General features: G+C 49.8%; 1 protein-coding gene across 5 annotated transcripts in view; it reads right to left on the reverse strand.

The window, feature by feature from the left end:
* Window positions 1-1268: 1268 nt before the first annotated feature.
* The window catches only part of HCK (HCK proto-oncogene, Src family tyrosine kinase), a 42284-nt gene continuing 23106 nt past the window's right edge, over window positions 1269-20446 (reverse strand). For 3 of the 5 annotated variants that reach the window (XM_012637748.1, XM_012637752.1, XM_012637751.1), the window contains exons 6-13: window positions 18906-19009; window positions 15077-15226; window positions 14577-14729; window positions 12993-13172; window positions 12145-12221; window positions 7255-7408; window positions 4520-4651; window positions 1269-1805 (exon numbers count right to left, since the gene is read on the reverse strand). In XM_012637748.1, coding sequence (XP_012493202.1) covers window positions 1603-1805; window positions 4520-4651; window positions 7255-7408; window positions 12145-12221; window positions 12993-13172; window positions 14577-14729; window positions 15077-15226; window positions 18906-19009 — 1153 coding nt within the window. In that variant the 3' untranslated portion in view covers window positions 1269-1602. Of the gene's footprint in view, window positions 1819-4519; window positions 4652-7254; window positions 7409-12144; window positions 12222-12992; window positions 13173-14576; window positions 14730-15076; window positions 15227-18905; window positions 19010-20446 lie in introns of all 5 variants that reach the window. The other 2 variants (XM_012637749.1, XM_012637750.1) reach the window with 2 other exon arrangements.

Below are 20446 nucleotides of genomic sequence, written 5' to 3' on the forward strand. Positions count from 1 at the left end.
CACATCCCAAACAAGAAAGCAAGAGAGAAATTAATTACCAGCTAGGTAAGTTGAAACACTACTAGCTTTATTTTCCATTATTCCTCAGTTTCCAGTGTTTAAGGTTAGACCCCTGCACTACTCAGGGGTACAGAATCAATTCAGTATAGGGTTTCATGGGACCCTGGGGGGGGTGATGTGATGTAGTACCTTCAGGGGATTACAATAATGGGAAAATGACAAATGTCATTTGTTCCCCACCCTGCTGTCCACCTATTTTTTTCTTTTTCCCAATGACAAAAGCTGACTGCCAGGGACTTTCAGCTGAGGGAACTGAGGGAACATTTGGGAAGTGTCTACCACCTCCTTGTCTTCTCTGCTTCCTTCCCAAGCCACCCTCTCCTCTACTGGGAGCTTCCCACGCAGGGGACCAGACACTTCCCAGCAGCTACATCTCCGGACCCTGGGATTCCTGCAATGATGAATACCATCCCAACAACCATGATGGCAGCCAGGCCATGGGAAATGTCAGGGCTGCAGAAAGCCCCCAGACCTGGCCGAGATGTAGACTGACCACCTCATGTAACAATGTGGCCTAGAAGGAGAGTCAGAGTCCTAGATCATGAGAAATCACTCCTATCCCCCTAGCAGACCCAGCATCTTGGAGGCAAAACCCATCCGGCATCTGGACACCACTAGGGTAGGCAGAATAATGGCCCCCCGAAGATGCTCATGTCCTAACCCTAAGAGCCTGTGGAAATGTTACCTTATGTGGCAAAAGGGACTTTGCAAATGTGATCAAGCATCCTGAGATGGAAAGATTTTTCTGGATTATCCAGGTAGGTCCAAGGGATTCTTACAAGTTAAAGAGGGGCATGGGAGGCTCAGAGTCAGAGAAGGAGATGTGATGGTGGAAGCGGAGTTTGGAGTGATGTGCGGAAGGGAACCATGAGTCAAGGATTGCGAACAGCTTCTAGAAGCTGAAAAAAAGCAAGGAAACAAATTCTCCCCTGGGGCCTCCAAAAGGAATCCAGCCCTGCCAACCCATTTCAGACTTCTGACCCCTGGAACTGTAAGATAATAAATTTGGGTTGTTTTAAGCCACCGGCTTTGTGGTCATTTGTTACAGCAGCAACAGGAAACTAATACAGTGACTATTTAGGGTGAGCATTGAACCCCACTTTTCTTTGAACTTCTGGTCTCTGGGAGGGTCCTTCTGCCTTTCTGACTTACCGTAGAGCAAGAATGAAAATAGATAGTCAGGAACTGGAAGGACAGGAAAGCCAATGTTTTGGTAAAGGCTTTGGAATTCATATCTTTTATTTATTTAAATATTATTTCATTATTTTGAAAGTTTCCCATCCAAACCACAGCTGTAACTGAAATCCAACCATCCCAGGCAATAGAAATATCAACTTGGGGTCTCCTGAGAATGGCAGATTGTGGATTGTTAGAGTGAAAAAAAAAATTGTCCAGTCCAACCTGCCCACTTGACAGATGAAGAAATTGTGGCTGCAGTGTGGGTGGGTGTCTGGGAGTGGGAAGGGTGGGTGGCCCCAGCAGACGGTGTTGGAGCCACCTCAGGCACCTCTGGGGCTCCTGGCCCTGCCCTGGTCCCGTCTGTCACGGCTGCTGTTGGTACTGGCTCTCAGTGGCCGTGTAGAAGTCGTCCAGCACACTCTGGATGTATTCAAAGGTGGGCCGCTCCTCCGGGCGGTTCTTCCAGCAGCGAGTCATGATGCTGTAGAGCTCCTCTGGGCAGTTCTCTGGTCGCGGCATCCGGTACCCATGCTCCAGTGCTCGGATCACCTCGGGGTTTGTCATCCCTGAGAAGGAGTGCTAGAGTTAAAAGGGGAGGGGTTGGGAAATGCCAGCCATAGCCCCCCGCCTCACCTTGCAAGCTGAGCCCGTCCCACTGTGAAAGCCAGATCCTCCCCCAGTCTCCCGTGCAGCCAGCTGGGGAAGGGGCCTGGGACACATCCTGTGTCCCCTCCTTTGGGCACTGTGAGATACTTGTGATACTTGGAGCCGCAACAGCCAACCATCTGACCACAGGGAGAAGACAGTCACAGAGAAACTAACCCAGAGTCCTGGGGGCAGTTGAGCTGCTGAACTAACCAGTCGCCAATGCCACTCTTCTTGGGATGGGGAATAATAACTTGCCTCTTGCCTCAGCCGCTCACGCTGTTAGTTTGCTGCTTGCAGCCTACTGTATCCCAGCGCATACAGGGGCCTGTAACCCACTGCCTGGTTTTGGCTAGCATGCCCTCAAGACAAAACAGTGTCATCCTATGAGTGGGACCATTTCCTTGTTTAATTTAAGTATATATTAATTATTCATAAGAACAACCATTAAATGTCTGTGCTCCCCAATTTTATATTATTAGTCTTGAACTCCAAATTCATGTATTCAAGTGCTTCCTTAAACATCTTTACTCGGATGGCTATACATCACCTCAAATTTTTTTTTTTTCTGAGACAGAGTCTCACTCTGTTGCCTGGGCTAGAGTGCCGTGGTGTCAGCCTAGCTCACAGCAACCTCAAACTCCTGGGCTCAAGCAATCCTCCTGCCTCAGCCTCCCTGTAGCTGGGACTACAGGCATGTGCCACCATGCCCAGCTAATTTTTTTCTATATATTTTTAGTTGTCCAGCTAATTTCTTTCTATTTTTTTAGTAGAGACAGGGTCTCGCTCTTGCTCAGGCTGGTCTCGAACTCCTGAGCTCAAATGATCCGCCCACCTCAGCCTCCCAGAGTGCTAGGATTACAGGCATGAGCCACCACGCCCAGCCCATCACCTCAAATTTAACAGGGCTAAGACTGAGCTTTTGAATTTCTCTGCCTAGACCGTTACCCATCCTCTTGATTCTCTCTCCCTCGCCTCCTACATCTTTTCTTCTTTTTAAACGTAGCACCAGTCGTGCCCTGTCCAGGCCGTCACCACCTCTACCTGGGCCGCTGCTGTGGCTTCTGTAGCTTCCTCACGGGCTGCCACTCTGTTCCCACGCCCTCCCATCTACTTTCGGAACTGCTTTGGCGTTACTTAAAAACAGAAATCAGATGATGCCACTTCCCAGCCCCAAACCCTGCAGTGGCTTCCCATATTGTTAGACTGACACCCACACTCTTCGCCATGACCCTGGGCCCCTGCCACCCTCACCATCTACCGTCTGCTCTCATCCCGTTTCCAGCTACCTGGCTCCCTTGCTGTTCTTCTGGCACACCTGAGGCCCAATGAGATCAGCCTGCCGTGCCTTCCGCCCTAATCCTCTCCCCAGAAATCCACTCAACTGTGACCTGCCCTGACAGGAGCCCCACGTCACTGGCTCTCACATGCCCCTGCTTTCTTTTCTTTTTGTTTAGGGTGTGTTCTTCCAAGCTAACATGCGAGCTCCTTCTGAATGGGCGCTCCGTACGAGGGCCCGCGTCTCCCACTGCATCCTCAGTGCCTAACCCACAGTAGGAACCCAGTGTCTGCATCTTATATTTCTAATCCTCACAACTACCTCTGAAAGGTAGATATCATCACCTGCATTTTGTACAGGTGAAGACACTGGGCTAGGAGGAGTGAAGTGACTCTCTAGGTATAATAGTTGATGGGGACAGGATTCAAACTCAGCACTGTTTATATAAACAGTCAGGGACCTGTTATACTCCTCTTGCCCTTCTCCCAGTGTTCTGGGAACAGATACCGCAAGAGACATCCCAACCAAAAAAGGAACAGAGAACAGCATTATTTACAGAGTCCCAGGCAGTCTACATGTAAGGGTACATCTTTCTTCTTTTTTTTACTGATGAGCTACCAAACTGGAGGGTACATCTGTGTGTGCCTGCCAGGCCTACTCAATGTGGGGCTCTTCCCACAGGTGTGGGATACGTTAAGGCATTTCACAAACAGTTGCTAAGCACCCACTACGCATCAAGCACAGAGGCGGGCACTGCAGACACACTGGTAAGGAATACAGGCACGGTTCTGGCCCCATGGAGCGTAGAGTCTGATGGGGAAAATATCAAAAAAATGCACAGTTATCTATTGTGCTGTATCCATTGGGAGTTCAGGATTTGGTCCTAATTATAATGGGACCATCAAAGAGTTAGAAGTGGAGAAGGGACGCGATGGGATTCCCGGTTTAGAACAATCCCGTGGCTGTAGGTGAAGAACGGGCTGCAGGAGAGGAGGGAAGCAGCAGGGCTGATGAGGAGGCCGCTGCAGCATCCACAGCAGAGGCGATGCTGACCTGGGCACGCTGGAGGCCGTGCAGTTAGAAGCAGGTAGACCTGGGATGTGTTTTGGAGTGGAACGGCCAGAACCTGCGACTGCTTGGATGTTATAAGGGCTGAGAGGGAAGGAAGGGCCAAGGAAGCCCCCAGATTTCAGGCTTAAGAGATTGGATGATTGGTCGTGCCTTTAACTTAGAGGGGAAAGGCGACAGGAGCTGGGGTGGGGACCCAGAACTCAGTCTGAATGGACACACAACCAAGATGCAGCCCTCGCCAGGCCGGGCCCTGGAAGCAGCCCCCAGCTGTGGCCCCCTCCCTACCTGGGTAAGGGATCCGGCCGTAGGTGACGATCTCCATCAGCAGGACACCAAAGGACCAGACATCTGACTTAATGGTGAAGGAGCCAAAGTTGATGGCTTCGGGAGCCGTCCACTTGATGGGGAACTTGGCCCCTGCAGGGGTGGACAGAGCAGAGTCAGGGGCAGTCTGGGGAGCAGTGAGGGCTGGGTCTCTGCTAAGGTGAGGGAACAGGACAGGGCAACAGCTGCCGACAGCTGCCCCCTGCAGAACTGTGATTTCCTGCAATACAGCCTACCTGTGGAAAAAGGGACATCTGTCCTGAGGACAGATGACTAAAGTCGGGGGAAGTGGGCAAGAGGGGCCTGGGGAGTGGGGTGGAAGCTCACTCTCTGGAGGCCACCTCATTGATTTAGCTGATACTTCAGTGAACTATAACTCCAAAGAGTGAGGTCCTAGTGGTCACAGAATCTTTGGGGACAGAAAGACTTCAGGGGACCTTGAGTCCAGGTCACAGTGGATGCCTCAGTCCCCTTGCCTCTGGCAATGTGGGAAGGGAAGATTTTGGATCTCTGCCACCAGTTACTGGGTGTTTCCATTCCTCCCCACCTTCTACCTGGTCTGAGGTGGGTTTAGTTAACTTTTTTTTAGTGTTTATCTTCATTACATTAATATTATGGCTGGTAAACATGGTCTAGGTTATATGTTCTTTGGAATGTGGTAAGACCTGCTTTATGACTGAGTACATAGTCAAGTTTTGAAAATGCTCCATGCGTGTGTGTGTGTGCATTTCGCCTTCTTTTGGCTCTGGAGAGTTTTCTTTATTTCCTGCTGATCCTTTCCAGGTTTGGAAATTATATTACACATTCTACTTTTATTCTTTTAGTGATTACCCTTAGTTAAATTTTTTTTTTTTTTTTTGAGACAGAGTCTCACTCTGTCGCCTAGGCTAGAGTGCCGTGGCGTCAGCCTAGCTCACAGCAACCTCAAACTCCTGGGCTCAAGCAGTCTTCCTGCCTCAGCCTCCCGAGTAGCTGGGACTACAGGAACATGCCACCATGCCTGGCTAATTTTTTACGTTTGCCCGGCTAATTTCTTTCTATTTTTAGTAGAGACGGGGTCTCGATCTTGCTGAGGCTGGTCTCGAACTCCTGAGCTCAAGCCATCCTCCCACCTCGGCCTCCCAGAGTGCTAGGATTACAGGTGTGAGCCACCGTGCCCGGCCCTAAAGTTTTTTTTTTTACCATGGCATAACAAACATGAAATAAAGTGCACAAATCTTTAATGTACAACTTGATGCATCCTTATATGTGTACATACCCTTGTAATCAACATCACATTGAGGTGTGGAACATTCTCAGCATTTTAGAAGGCTCCTTCCTGTCCCCTCAGTGGACAGCTCCTGAGGTTAAGTATTAACCTAATAATACCTCCCTGCTCCAGGTCACTGCTGTGCTAACCTTTATTCCTATCATTGAATTTTGCTGTTCTTTTTTTCTGTAACAGCTTTATTGAGATATAACTCACAGACCATAAAATTCATCCTTTTTTTCTTTTTAAAGACAGAGTCTCACTCTGTCTCCCCGACTGGAGTACAGGGGTGCAATCACAGCTCACTGCAGCCTTGAACCCCTGGGCTCAAGCAATCCTTCCACTTCAGCCTCCTGAGTAGCTGGTACTACAGGTGCATGCCACTATGCCTAGCTAATTTTTAAATTTTTTGTGGAGACGGGTTCTTGCTGTGTTGCACAGTCTGGTCTTGAACTCCTGGCCTCAGGCCATCCTCCCAAAGTGCTGGGGTTATAGGCATGAGCCACTTGTGCCTGGCCTAAAATTCACCCACTTAAATTGTTCAATTTCATGGCTTTTAGAATATTTGCGAAGTTGTGAATTTTAGAATATTTTCATCACATCCTCCCCCAAAATTCCCATAGCAGTCACTTTGCATTTCTCCTCAACTGCCTACTGCCAGCCCTAGGCAACAACTTATCTATTTTCCATCTCTTTAGAATGTCCCGTTCTGGACATTCCATGTAAAAGGAATCATACGATATGTGGTCTTTGTGTCTGGCTTTCATTTAACATGTTTTCAAGGGTCATCTATGTTGTAGTGTGTTACAGTACTTCATTCCACTTTATGGCCAAACAGTATTCCACTGTATGGATAGGCCACATTTTGTTGGTGGACATTAATTACCATTTTTTGGCATTAGGAATAATGCTGCTATGGGCATTTGTACACAAGTTTTGTCTGTTTTTGAACTTCAGGAAAATGGAACCATCCAGCACCTACTCTTTTTTTGTTTGATTTATTTCATTTTGATATTATGCCTGACAGTCACCCATTTTGTTCATGTAGCAGAGGTTTGTGCTTTTCCACTGCTGCATGGGTTTACGTTGTGTGAACATATCACAATTTATACATCCATCCTCCCATTTATGCACTTTTGGGTTCTTCCCAGTTTTTGTCTATTACACACAAAGTTGCTCTTACTTTTAATTTCAACATGTAATTGCCTAACTAAGTCTGAAATTGATCAGTACTTCCCAGCCTGATCTAAAATCTTCTTCTCAAAGTCACTGGGTAAGATTCTGAAGTCCAGGACACTACCTAGAAGGACCCCACCCAGCTTAACAATGCACAGCTAATACTGGGAGAGGTCTTTGCATTTTGCCAATCACTCTCACAGGTATCGACTCTCAACACTCATGACCCATGCAAGCGGGCACCACAGGCCTGCTTGGCAGCATCCCCTACCTTCCCGAGCTGTGTACTCATTGTCTTCGATGATCCGTGCCAGGCCGAAGTCGGCAATCTTACACACCAGGGATGCAGAGACCAAGATGTTGGCGGCTCGGAGGTCTCGGTGAATGTAGTTTCTGTGCTCAATGAAGGCCATGCCTTCTGCAATCTGCATCCAAAACAGAGACACCCTCGTCCTCAGGCCTGGCCCAGCCCAAGGTGGTCTACCCAAAAGCAGCAGAGCGTCCCAGTGGGAGAAAACCAGAAAACATCTGCACCAGCTGCTCCCTTTCCGTTGGAGGGTTTGGGAGTCAGGCTGGAATTTCTCTGTCTACTCACCCAGGTTGGGGGTATCTTTGAGGCCTGGTTCCATTTAGGGGCTTCTCTAGAATTCTAAGACTTCCAGAGAGCACTTTGAAATGTTCTCACGAAAAGGCAATGGGACTCTTTCTCCAGGACCTAGACACACACACACACACAAACACGCACACACACACACCCCAGGATACTATGAAGCACTCTCACCCTCAACCTTCTTTCTGGGGACAAGCCAGGCTCATGTAATATTCTGAGATCTCTCTTATATCTTATTCCTCCCTAAGCCTGGGTAGGGAAAATTCCTTAATTCATTCAACGAAAGTCTACCGAGCGTCTTTGGGCGCCAGACACGTTACTTGAACAGGTGGTGACAAGTACCATGAAGAAGAGATGAAGCTGAGCAAGAAGACATGATGTGTAGGGGGCTCTTTTGGACTGGGTGGTCAGGGAAGGCTGCTTTGAGGAGGGGAGAATTGAGCTAAGATCTGAATGCTGATAATAATAAGTGTATCAGATAAGAACGTGCCAGGGAGAGAGAAGACCAGGTGCAAAGGCCTGGGGGTAGGAATGAGCTGGGTGTTCATGGAGCAGCACGGAGGCCAGGGTGGCTGAGCAGAAGATGCCATGGGAGCGGAGAGAGTGATGTTGCCAAATGTGAACAGCCTTGCAGGCCAGGAGAGGAGGCTGGGTTTTATTCTGAGCGTGAGAAGCCATTGAGCAGAGTGCGACACTCTCTGATGTACATTTAAGGGTCATCGTGGCTGTCAAGTGAATAACAGACTGAGAGGAGGGTTCTTACTCACACTGGGGGCCCTGGAAGCCTCCGATGGAAAGGCATGAGATTATGCCTTGGGGACGTTTTTATTGTAATAATTACAATGGTTTGGACAAAAGAGGTTTAAGATAAACCCTCAGATACCCAGAAAGTAGCCCTTATAGTTTATAAACCAGCCTTGAGCTTTTTGGGGTAGGAATTACCATTGGTTCTGTCTTATCCAGGAGGGGACACATTCCAGATTACACCACCAGGAAAATTCTGAATGTCAGACTCAAACCAGTATGTGGATTCCCAATCTAGTACCCCACGCTGCCTCTGAATAACTCAGCGCCCCAGTGCTCTGGAGCAAGGACAGCAGCTGGGTGCAATCTGATGAGATTACTTGGGGGCGCCAGGATCTGACCCAACAGAACCAAGGGAGGCCCCACCAGCTGGCTCCAGGCCAGAGGCAAGCGGGTGGCACACTTGCACGGAGTGGACAGCAGAGGGCGCCCGAGGCAGTCGGACCTGAGGTCCAGACTTTGGAATAAAAACTTGGAAAGAGATTTTCTGATTTTGTTATGGAGCAGTGCGGATTGGGGTACTGGTCGGGGGGATGGAATGAGACAGGGTCTTGGTCTGGGGAGTGTGAGAAATTTATATGGAATCTTTAGATGAATAGCTAGCAAAAGTTATTAAGCTAATGGCAGATATTGTAGCTTATTTATTCTAGGATGATACTTACTTATACAATATTTATTGTGCGCTTTGGTGGAGGTACTTTTCACAGATGAGAAAACTGAAGCCTAGAGAAATAAATAATCGGCCCCAGGTTACACAGTTTGCAAGTTGCAGAACCAGGGCTGGAACCCTGAAAGTCCTGCTCAGGGTCCATGTACCTACTGTTGCTCTACCCGACCTCCTTAACTTATATTTCCTTTGCAGCAGACACTCACGCTGGTAGGTACCATTGTTTAACTGACAGATGTTCTTATATTACTGGTTTTCACAGGAGCTCAGTGGAGCAGGTATGACCAAGCCCACTTAGGAGATAGTGGAGGGTAAGAGCTAGATGGCTCTGGAGTTGGACCAGCTCAGCTTAAGCCCCATAGCTCTGTGAGCTCCAGCAAGCTACTTGACCCCTCTGTGCCTCATTTGTCTTCTCTGTAAAGTGGGAACAACAATAGCACCTGCCTCTGAGAGGTCTAAGCCTACATTAAGGCAGTGTCTGGCACATGGTAAGTATTCACTTCAATCGTGGCTATCCATGCTGCCACTGGGAGGAGTGGCACTCAGAGAGGTTAAGCAACATGCTCGAAGCTGCACAGGCAGAGTTGGGATCAAAACAAATCTCTCTGTGATTCCTAAGCCTGTACGCTTGCTGAGTGTTGGTTGCTTCTCAAGGATTTGTCAACTGAATGAATAATGGATAGGTTTACCGGGCCCGGGTGTAAGAATTGATGTAAGGGTTGATGAGGTGGTGGGATTTCACGATCACCAAACTGGGTGCCGTGAGGTTGGGCATTGGAACCTGGGTTTGCTTCCAGGAGTATCAGGGAATCACAGACTCAGAGCTGGAAGGACTGGTGGGGACATTCCAGCCCAGGGCTCTTTGAATTGAAACCTGCTGATGACTCAATGTTGCCTGGGGGTGGGGGACAAAAGAAAGGGCACATATGAGGCTCCCCCATCCCCCGCTTTAGTCAGAGCAGCTCTGTTTTGACCTGTTTTTATATATTCAGCTACTGTATAAAATTTTATTTTGACCAACAGAATTATGACTAAAAAGAGTGGCTGAACTTGAAAACCACATAGGTGGTCCAGCCAGGTCAACAGCCAGTTGGTGACAGGCTGGGCACCCTTGCCCTGAGGGTGGGCTCCTTCCCGTCCCTCGGCTCTGAGTCTACCTCTGCTTCTGGATATACGAAGGCCCAGAACCTCCTTCTCTTTCTTGGTTTGATTTCCCATCTGTGAGATGGGTCTAGTGCTCTTGCCCCAATCAGTGACTATTGCCCAGGAAGGTTTTGGCCAATTTGGTGGTTATAATTTAGCAACAGGCCATACTATTGTTTTCCAGTGACTGGGCCCATTGGCGTGAAAATGCCAGGCCTTGATTTCCATATGCCTCTGGCATTCCAGGCTCTGAAAGTGGAGCCTTTTTATCATACTTGTGGTGGCCTTTGGGCCCCTGGAATTTGCATACTCAAACGAGCCCTGCCCTTGGCATCTCTAGTAGGCCCAGGCCAGGTCTCCCTCAACTCCCGCCAGGCTCCAAACCCTACCCCTTCATCTCGTCACCCTCCAGGCTCCAGTTGACTAGGCCAAGCTCCCTTGTTCTCCCCTTTGGGCTTTTGCACAGGCTGTTTCTTCTGTCTAGACCAAGGGTCCCCAACCTACAGTGAGTTTTATAATTATTTCATTATATATTACAATGTAATAATAATAGAAATAAAGTGCACGATAAATGTAATGCACTTGAATCATCCCAAAACCATCTCCCCCCCGCCCCCATCCCAATCCATGGAAAAATTATCTTCCAGGAAAACAGTCCCTGGTGCCAAAAAGGTTGGAGACCATGGTCTAGACCGTCCTTCCCTTTCCTCTTCATCAGCTGAACTCCTACTCATCCTTCAGGCTCAGCCTAGAGGCCACTTCCACAGGGAAGCCTTCTCTGATTGCTCCTGGACCAGGCTAAATGCTCCAGCTGTGCACTCCCATGGCCCTCCTGTCCTCCCCTGTTTTCCCATAGACAGGAGTGAGCATGAGAGAGGACAGAAGTAAAAACCGCCCAGGCTGCGGGTGAGAGGAGCTGCAGGGGGTGAGGGGAAGATGAGAAAGAAAATGAGGTTTTCTGTGATTTGTGCACATTATTTGCTGGATACCGTGCTCTTTTCACTCTGAGCCAGGACCGCTTGGGTCATGGCTCTCTCAGAGATTCCGTTGTTTAATACCTGTCTTCCTATCTGGACGGCAAACTCTATGAGGACGGGAACATCCTCCATTTTGTTCACTGCTGCGTTCCCCATAATTAGCCCAGTGACTTAGGCAAGTTACTTAATCACACTGGGCCTCAGTTTCCTCATCTGCACTTAACTTCTTCTCTATGTCTCAATTTCCTCTTCTGTAAAATGAGATGCCAATTACCTACCTGTGGCCAGACTATTACAACGGGGGCCCCCAATAAGCCATGCCTCCTGGGATTTTTGTGACTTTGTGCAGCCCCCTCCCACACTGACCCTAGGCATGGCCCTGTAACTTGCTTTGGCCAATGGGACATGAACAAGCACAATGCAAGCACACGTGTAATAAGCACTTGCATATTAGAGCTTGGTCCCTTGGAACACTCCCTCTTGGAACCTAGCTGCTGTGTGCCACAGAGAAGCTCTGGACGGACGATTGAGTGGTGAGGGGACACATGGAGGAGGGACCTGGAGGACGAGCCACGGTCTAGGCCACTCTAGCTCCAGGCAAGCACTCAGCAGTATGCATCGCATCACTCACTTCAACACGTGGAGCAGAAGAACCACCCAGCCAAGCCCAAGCAACCCACAGAATCATGGAAATAATAATCTCCGTTGTTTCAAGCTACAAGGCTTTGGGTTGTTTGTTACATAACAATAGCTAACAAAAATCCCACCCTGTAAGGATGATGTGAAGATTAACTGAGTCAGTACATGCAAAGTACATACAAAAGGTATATTTTTATACTGACCCTGAATACCTGTTGCCCATTATTATAGCTAGTATTATAGCATGGGCTCAGCAAATATTGGTTGAATAACAACTTGAAGTCCTGTCCCCCTCCCCCAACTTCCCCATGAGGCTCCCACCTGGGCTGAGAAGTCGATGAGCTTTGGCAAGGGCTGCTTGCTGCCTTCGTCGCTTTTCAGAAAGTCCAGCAGGCTTCCTACATGCGGGAGGGGACAGGAACATTTACTATTCTTGCTGCTTCTGCGCGTGGTTAAAAGTTTTCATAGTAGTGGATTTAAATGAAAATATTTGTTTACCATTCCTAGCATTCGAGAAAGAGAACTGGAGTTTTTTTGAAGAGACTTTCTGATTGCTAGTTGGGTGCTGTGGCTGAGAAAGCCTTCTGATGCCTGGGGTCATGGCTTCCCAGGGCTGCATAGTCATGTATTTAGAAAATGAAAAAAGGTTTGAGATTTCAAATCACACTCAGTGAGATCGTGTGAGATGTTTCTGTTCATGCAGAAATGGGCAGGGGTTGGAAATGGCTGTGAAATGGTGGCCTAAACACGTCCCTGAGAAATCCCGAACTGTGGCGGGGATGGGGGGCTGGAACTGCTGTTTCGCCAGCTCATTTTCCCAGAGTACACAAGGAAGGTGGCTGATGATGGGAGGGTCACCCCTGGACTCTGAGGCTCACCGTGAATGCATAAGCCTCTCCTCCTGTCGCCCAGCAGGGCTCTGGCCCCACTCCCCTCTCCTGGCGTCTCCATGTTCTCCCTTTCCCTTGGCGGCCCCTTAATGTAATTTCACCCCATTCGCCAGGAGGGTGGGATTGTTCCACATTAAGGCGCTCAGTGAGTACTGGCTGGAAGAGCTCCTGGCCAGATTGGGGGCACCTCAAGGGCAAGAACCACGTCAAAGTCACCCTTGAGCCTGCCACGGATGAGCACGGCCACAGCCTGCATCCCCAGCGCCCAGCACGCGGCACCTTTGGCCATGAACTCCGTGATGATGAAGATGGGCTCCTCCGTGACCACGGCGTGCAGCTTCACCAGCTTGTCGTGCTGCAGGGTCTTCATCAGGTTGGCCTCGGCCAGGAAGGCCTCCACCGACATGCTGCCTGGCTTCATCGTCTTCACCGCCACCTTGGTGTGCTTGTTGTAGGTGGCTGGAGGCAGACAGGGAGCAGGGAAAGTGGTCAGAGCCCGCTGGTCTCCCCCAACCCATTCGAAGGCGGGGCTGCAGACCTGCCTTCTCCAGGAAGCCTTCCCTGTCTTTTTCAGCCCTCGCAGAGGGAAGGGAAGGCTGGGGCTCGGCCCTCAGACAGATGTGGGTTGGAAGGCTGCTTCACCACCTCCTAGCTGTGTGTACTCGGGCAAGTCACTTAACCTCTCTGAGCTGTGCTTTCTTCATCTGTAAAGCAGAAATGATAATCACTCCCTTGGAAGGGCTGCTGCAAAGATTAAAAAATAACTGCAAAACAGCACTCAGATTTTGTCACTCCCCGCTACCCACTTAAATCTTAATACTGCTCTTAAAAGAAATACCAGACTTAATGTGACCCACAGGCCCTGATCTGGCCTTGCCCACCACTCTAGCCTCGTCAGCCACTAAACTCACTCTTGCCCTTCTTGGACCAACCACCCTGTATGTCACTCAATCCCTCAAGCACCCCATTCCCGTCCCTCCACAGGGACTTGGCACATGCTGTTCCTCCACCCTACCCCACCCTGCTTCATTTTGCGGTTCTCATCAATCTCATAACTGCTCGGGTTTCCATTTTGCCTTGGCTTCCGGGAAGCTCCAATCCGGATCTGTGGGCTTCCTGCGGTAAGAGTCCAGGGCCGTGTCTAATATTTTTGGTTTTCCAAGCACACCACTCAGATATGTCTCACCTGCCTCTCTGTATTATCTTTCTGTCCTATTCTTCTATTTGGCACCTAGCACACAGCAGGATCTCAAGGCATGTAGTCGAAATACATGGATTTTAAACTTATTTTGTCTGGCTGAGTTGTTTGCATCTCTGCAGGCTGTCTTGGCTGCCATTTGGAAGGCAGTGGAGTATTAACACAGTGGGGTGCCCCAGGCTCTACCCCACAACCTGCGAAGCAGCCACTGCGGGTCTCAAGGTACCAAACGAGCACAGCAGGGGTGGAATGTGCCCTTCAGATGCCCGTGATGCCTTAACACGGTGCCGTTCATCAGTTGCCAGCATTGAACCTGCCTGGAAATCTCCAGCTGCATCTCCCCAGGCTTAATTTTCATCATCCCAAGAGGCCTCTGGTTGTCCCAACCCCAAACTGTTAGGCTGTCCCAGCTCCCTATGGGGAGTGGGGCAGATTCCTCAGTGAGGACTCCTGCCTCCCAGGAGGAAGTTTTGACCCCCACAGGCCTGGTCTCAAAGGCAAATCAGCCTTTGCACAGCAGGGCAATTTGGTTCGCTACGAGGAACTGCTCTTTCGCAGTTGCTATTCCAATCTCCCCTTCTGCCTTGGGTAGCACTCCCACTTTGCCTTAAAGTGCTCCTGGAAGCGAGAACCCTCCCTCTCCCCCTCTGGCCCTGGGTCCTTACCCATCCAGACTTCCCCAAACTGCCCAGCTCCGAGTCTCTTCTCCAGCTTGAGGGATTCCCGGGGGATCTCCCAGGCATCTTTCTCCCAAGGCTTCTGGGGCTTAGAGGACACGCAGGGCACCGACAACTTCTGGCAGAGTCCATCGTTCCCCTCTGGAACAGAGTCCCTGGTCAGTTGAGGGCAACGAGCTCTGAGCCAGCCAGAGGCTGCCCCTCGGAGGCCTGCCTGTCTGGTCCACCGCCTCTGGCCAGTGTTCCACCTGGTTGCCACCATCAGGGACATTCCCAAGAGAGCAGAGCATGATGGGGTCCACCTCTACATCTTGGCCACCTCCACCCTCCTGCTCAGCAGGCTAAGCCTTCAGGAGAATCCAAAGCAACTGCATGTGAGGGGCGGAGGGGGTCAGGAAGAGCTCAGCAGGCCCCAGAGGCCGCAGGGCACCCTGGCTAGGATTCCCGGACCCATCCCCACGGGGACGCAGCCCTGGGACAGAACTCACTCTTGTAGTGGGCCACCAGGTCCTGCAGGGTGCTGAAGGTCGTCCTCGGAGAGATGTAGAAGCCCCCGTTGTCCAGGGTCCGGATCTTGTAATGCTTCACTGCATCTCCTTGCTGGGGGTCGTAGTCTCGCACAGACAAAGAGTAGCTCCCTGCATCGGCCAAAGAGAAACCCCTCAGAATGGCACCTCAGAGGCCTGCTACCTCATGTCAACACCCTGACACCCCCTTAAGACTATCACTGGCACCGTCCTGTCACCTGGGCAGCAGTGCACAAGGGTCAGAGTGGGTGGGTGGACCAGGCATCCTGGGTTCTCATCCAGGCTCTCCCACGTTCCTCAGTGGGACCTTGGGTAAGTGACTACACCACTTCTGTGTGCCTCAGTTTCCTCATCTGTAAAATGGGACTAGTCATGCCTCCCTACCTCACCACATTGCCTGACAATTAAAATAAAAAACGCTTGGAAAGCACTCGGGACCTAAACATTCAGCAATGTTGGCCATCATCATCATCTTCGTTATTATTTCTAATCTATCTTTTCCTTCCTTTCTTCCTTCCCTCCCTCCTTCTTCTTCTTCTCCTCCTTCCTTCCTTCTTCTTTCTTTCCTTCCTTCCTTTCTTATCATTTAGCTAACAAAAAACCAAGAAATCATACCAGTTTGGTAAAAAGTCGGACTATTCAGAAATCCAGTGCAGTTATTGAAATGAGAGCACATTGTGGGAGACTGAATAATGGTCCCTCACGATGTTCACACTCTAACCCCTGGAACCTGGGAATACGTTACCTTACACGGTAAAAGCTGTTACAGCTGTGATTAAGGATCTGGAGATGGGGAGATCATCCTGGATTATCCAGGCAGCCCCAATGTAATCACACGGGTCCTTGCTAGAGGGAGATGAGAAGGTCGAAGTCAGTAGCAGGAGACGTGAAGATGGAAACAAGAGGTTGGAGAGATGTCAGGAAGGGGCCGTGAGCCAAGGAATGCTGTGGCTTACAGAAGCCGAAAAGGCAGGGAAATGTGTTCTCTCCTGAAGCCTCCAGAAGGAACCAGCCCTGCTGACGCCTTGACTTGAGCCCAATGAGGTCAGACTGCTGACCCCCAGAATTGTAAGGTAAGAGACTTAACGCTGTTTTCAGCCACTAAATTTGTAGCAATTTGTTATAGCAGCAATACAAACCTAATACACGTTATCACACAGACCAGAAACACACAAGTCTCCCAGTCCATGACCACAGTTTTACAATTTGCGAGCTGTGTGCCCTTGGGCAAGTTATTAGCCCCTCTGTCTCTCAGTTTTCTATGCCATAATAGCACAATGTCATAGGATTCTGGGGAGGTTTAAATTGTTGAAAGAAGTTGTGTGTGGTGGCTGGTGCCTATAATCCCAGCTACTCAGGAGGCCGAGATGGCAGGATCGCTTGACGCTAGGAGTTCCAGACCATGCTTGGCAACATAGTAAGACCTTGTCTGTACAAAAATTTTTAAAAATTAGCTGGATGTGGTGGCACAAGCCTGTAATCCTAGCTGCTCGGGAAGCTGAGACCAGGAGTTCAAGGGTGTAGTGAGCTATGATCGTGCCACTGCACTCCAGCTTGGGTGACAGAGTGAGACCCTGTCTCCAAAAAAAAAAAAAAAATTGTTGAATGAATAACAGCTAACCATACTTGCCAGGCACTGTTCTAATCACCCTGTACAAATGAACAGTGAATGAAGATTAATAATATTCATTATACTGAATTATAATTATATAAATGATATTGTTTATTATAATGAATGAGTAACCCCAGGGTAGAGGTAGAGGTTTTATAATCTCATCATTCTCATTTACAGATGAGGAAACTGAGGCCCAGAGAGGTGAAGTAACTCACCTGCAGTCACACAGCTGATAAGGGGCACAGCTGGGATTCAAACCCAGGCAGCTGACTCCAGGTTGCCCCCTTAGTCACTCTGTTCCAGTCAAGGTGAAAGTGGTTTAGCTGATGCTGGATGGGAGCGGGGCAGAATCCAGGGAGCAGCACACGGGATTGAGGGGCCCTACGCTGCAAGTTTTACTAAGTCAGCTACCCGCCACCCGCACCTCTACCTTGGAGGGCCATGACAGCTGGACCAGGCTACCTGCCCCACAGGTCTGTGATGGTCTCTTTGGTTTTTCTACCCCTGTCTGCAGGATGTGACAGGGTCGGCCTTGCTGAAATAACAGGAAAATATCTAATCTTTCAATTTCCTAATAACACCTAAGGATCAATCATGAGCTCTCCCGGCTCCCTGTTCTCTCTCTCCCTGGCTGACAGGCACCGAGCAGGGGCTCTGTTTTCACAAACATCTGAAAAGAGCCGAAAGACAGAAAGGAAATGTAAATCTTTCTCCTTACTTCACCAGCTCACTGCCTTTAGAATTTGTTTTATAGCCTCTAGGTGTTCCTGAGAAGCTCCTGGAAGGACAGCAGGGGGCAAACTCCAGGCCTTAGCTTCCTGCCCAAAACCATATCTCGGGGGCTGAATCGCATCCCCCGACTAAATTTCAGAGCTAAGAAAACAAGAAAGACGGACAACCTGACCTCTCGCGCTGCCCCCTGCTAATTACTCCACAGCCGCTTCTAAAGGCAACGGTTTCTCCCAGCAATCGCTATATTTTTCCTTTCTCTTTGTCCCCATAAAATCAGCAAGGCACTCGGCCTCAGTGCTGGCAGCCCCTTCTCTTTCCTTAGGATGCTACGCCTCTCCCTGCCCGCCCTCTCCTCTCTCTCTCAACGCTCTCATTCTCTCTCCTTCTAAGAAGACAAAATAAACTTTTTTACATATATCTGTCTCCTAATCTCTGTGTGAGAAACCTTTCTCCACCCATGCCGTGAGCACCTATAATACTAAGTTTTCCACCCTGGCAGAATGGACTAGCCCAGTCCCCACGCTGTCCTGGGCACAGCGGGAGACAAGTGCTGGCTGTGCCCAGCTTTGCCTTTTTGTCGGTTTCTTGTCCCTTGAGGGCCGGAAGGGGGCTTGTTGGGTGGAGGAAACCAAACCTAAGCATTCGCGGGGCTGAGTAGCACCGTCCTAGCCACGCTAAGGCTTCACCAGCTCAGACAGCTAGGGGTCAAGTAGAGGGCCACGCAGATGCCTTTGATTGACGTCCCCAAGTCTGTTTGTTTCAGGATACCCTGAATCGACTTGGTTTATTTGGATCAAGCAGTTGTGAATCTGAGCGCGTTCGTGAAGTGCACTCTGCCTGTGAATCTGGAATCATGGGAATTCTATCGACCTTCACTCCTCTGGGGAGACGAGCCTCGGTTGGGGCCAGTTTGGGTTCTGTGACGTTTTCGGGCGCTGCTCTTGCCTCTCATGCACCCACCCGGCATGAAGCCGCCCTTCAGAACAGGAGTTTCAGGAAGCTGGTCACCTGATGTTGAAACTCCCAAATGCTTCCAAAGAGCACTGTAAGCGGAGTCCCAGAGAAGGCCTGTTGGGGTCTCTTCCTGCAACCTCATTTCCTTAGGGAGGGAGGAGGAATCAGGCTTGGGAACAAGATATGTGGTGATGAGTATTTTTTAAAAACACAAGCTAGTGAAGATCAAGCTTCAGCGGGATGTTCGTTCATTTGTGGTGCTTGAACGACACGGGACTACTTCTGTTGACCTAAGCTGTCACCTACAGGGATAAGAAGGGCCAAGCCAGACACAGAACCTCAACCCTCCCTGGCTCAGGGTGGCAAAGGGCAGGAGAAAGCCCAGCGGCCGTGCAGCCTGGCAAATTGTTCAGCCTTTCCGAGGGAGGAATGGTGGCCAGTCAAGCCTGGGGCACCCCTGAATGGAGGGGCCAGGTGGGGAAATGTCACCTTTGGTGGTCTCGCTGTCTCGGATCATGAAGGAGCCCAGCACGTTGCCGGGAGCCAGTAGCTGGCGCTCTGCGTCCTTCCTGCTGATGCCCTTGAAGAACCACCTGGTGGGAAGGGGAGAGCAGTGAGCCTGGGGTGTGCAGCCCTGTCCCGCTCACGCAGGGCACCTGTGGCCATGCAGGGCCCACGTGGGAGTCAGGATACGAGGGACTCGCTTTCCGCACCATCAGTTTTTACTCAAGGATTTTTTTTGGTTGAGGGACCGGGAGAGCCACTCTTTTGATAGCAAAGCAACCAGTAGTGAACCCAGTTTGCTGAGACTGCAGCCTGTGCAATGTGGGGGCAGAGAGGGCTTTCTCTAAGAAAAATAATACAGCATTGCAAATGCAAAATGCTCACGGGTCATTCCAGTGCCACTCGGTGAGAGGGATAGGGAGCTGGACAGCAGGACTGCGTGGAGTGAGACAGCAGTCTTAGCCAACTGCTGTCAGAAAATCTTACTTTTGCAAATTTCACATGCACACATGACCACGAGGGGGATTCCTCTCAGGGCCTTGGAGGCCCGTGGGAATGAGGACCTGGGGTTTGTTAGCTTCACAGTCAGTCCTCCACTGTGTATTCAGAGCCAAATACAAAGTTGGCATGAATTTCTAAGCTAAAATGTGAGACTGCAAAGAATTTTAAACTTGGGACAACATCCTGGGAACTTTTCTTCATTATTTCTGGATATCTGGGATGTTGGTGGAAAAGTTCAAGCAGTAGCAGCCAAATCCATTCCTCCCTTGACTAGGGTGAGGAGCATTTCATGTACTGTGATGGAAAAAGCCCCAGACCAGACATCAGCAGGCTGTGGCCCTGCCATCAACCTGCTGTGTGACTTTGAACAAGTTGCTTTCCCTCTCTGGGCCTCTGTTTCCTCTGTTATGAACTGGGGAGAAAGCTAACATCCATTGAGTTCTTGTAATCCACCCACCAACTCTATGGCATTGTGACCTTTATTATCCCCATTTTATAGATGAGGAAGCTGAGGAACAGAGAGGGCAAGCAACTTGCCCGGAGTCACACAGCTAGGAAGTTATAGAGGCACGATGCAAATCTAGGCAGCCTAACTCCAGAGCCCAAGCTCTCAATCACCATACTATGTTGCCCACCTGCCCTGTTTGCTTTCATGTTGTAAAGCGATGCATGACATGGTAAAATATTCAACAATGCAAGAGGGTATATAGAAAGAATGGTCTCCCTGGCTATTCCACCCCTAGGAAGTTATCCCACAGATCTTTTTTTTTTTTTTCTTTTATCCAAGGAGACAGAAATATCCCACAGATCTTGCATAAGGGAAACGCGACATATACACAAGGAGATTGACTGAAGCACAAGACTGGAGGCACCTCCACTGATAGGGGACTGGTTGGATGGATGCGGGGCATCTGCAGGACAGACACAGAGGAAGGAGCTGCTGCAGGGAGGGTCTGAACAGGAGGTGCAGGGCAGTGTGTATCGTATCTACACTGCGTACAATAAAGGAGGGGTAGATGCATTTG

The sequence above is a fragment of the Propithecus coquereli genome, unplaced genomic scaffold (assembly GCF_000956105.1).
Source record: "Propithecus coquereli isolate 6110/MARCELLA unplaced genomic scaffold, Pcoq_1.0 Scaffold122, whole genome shotgun sequence".
NCBI classification, from domain to species: Eukaryota; Metazoa; Chordata; class Mammalia; order Primates; family Indriidae; genus Propithecus; species Propithecus coquereli.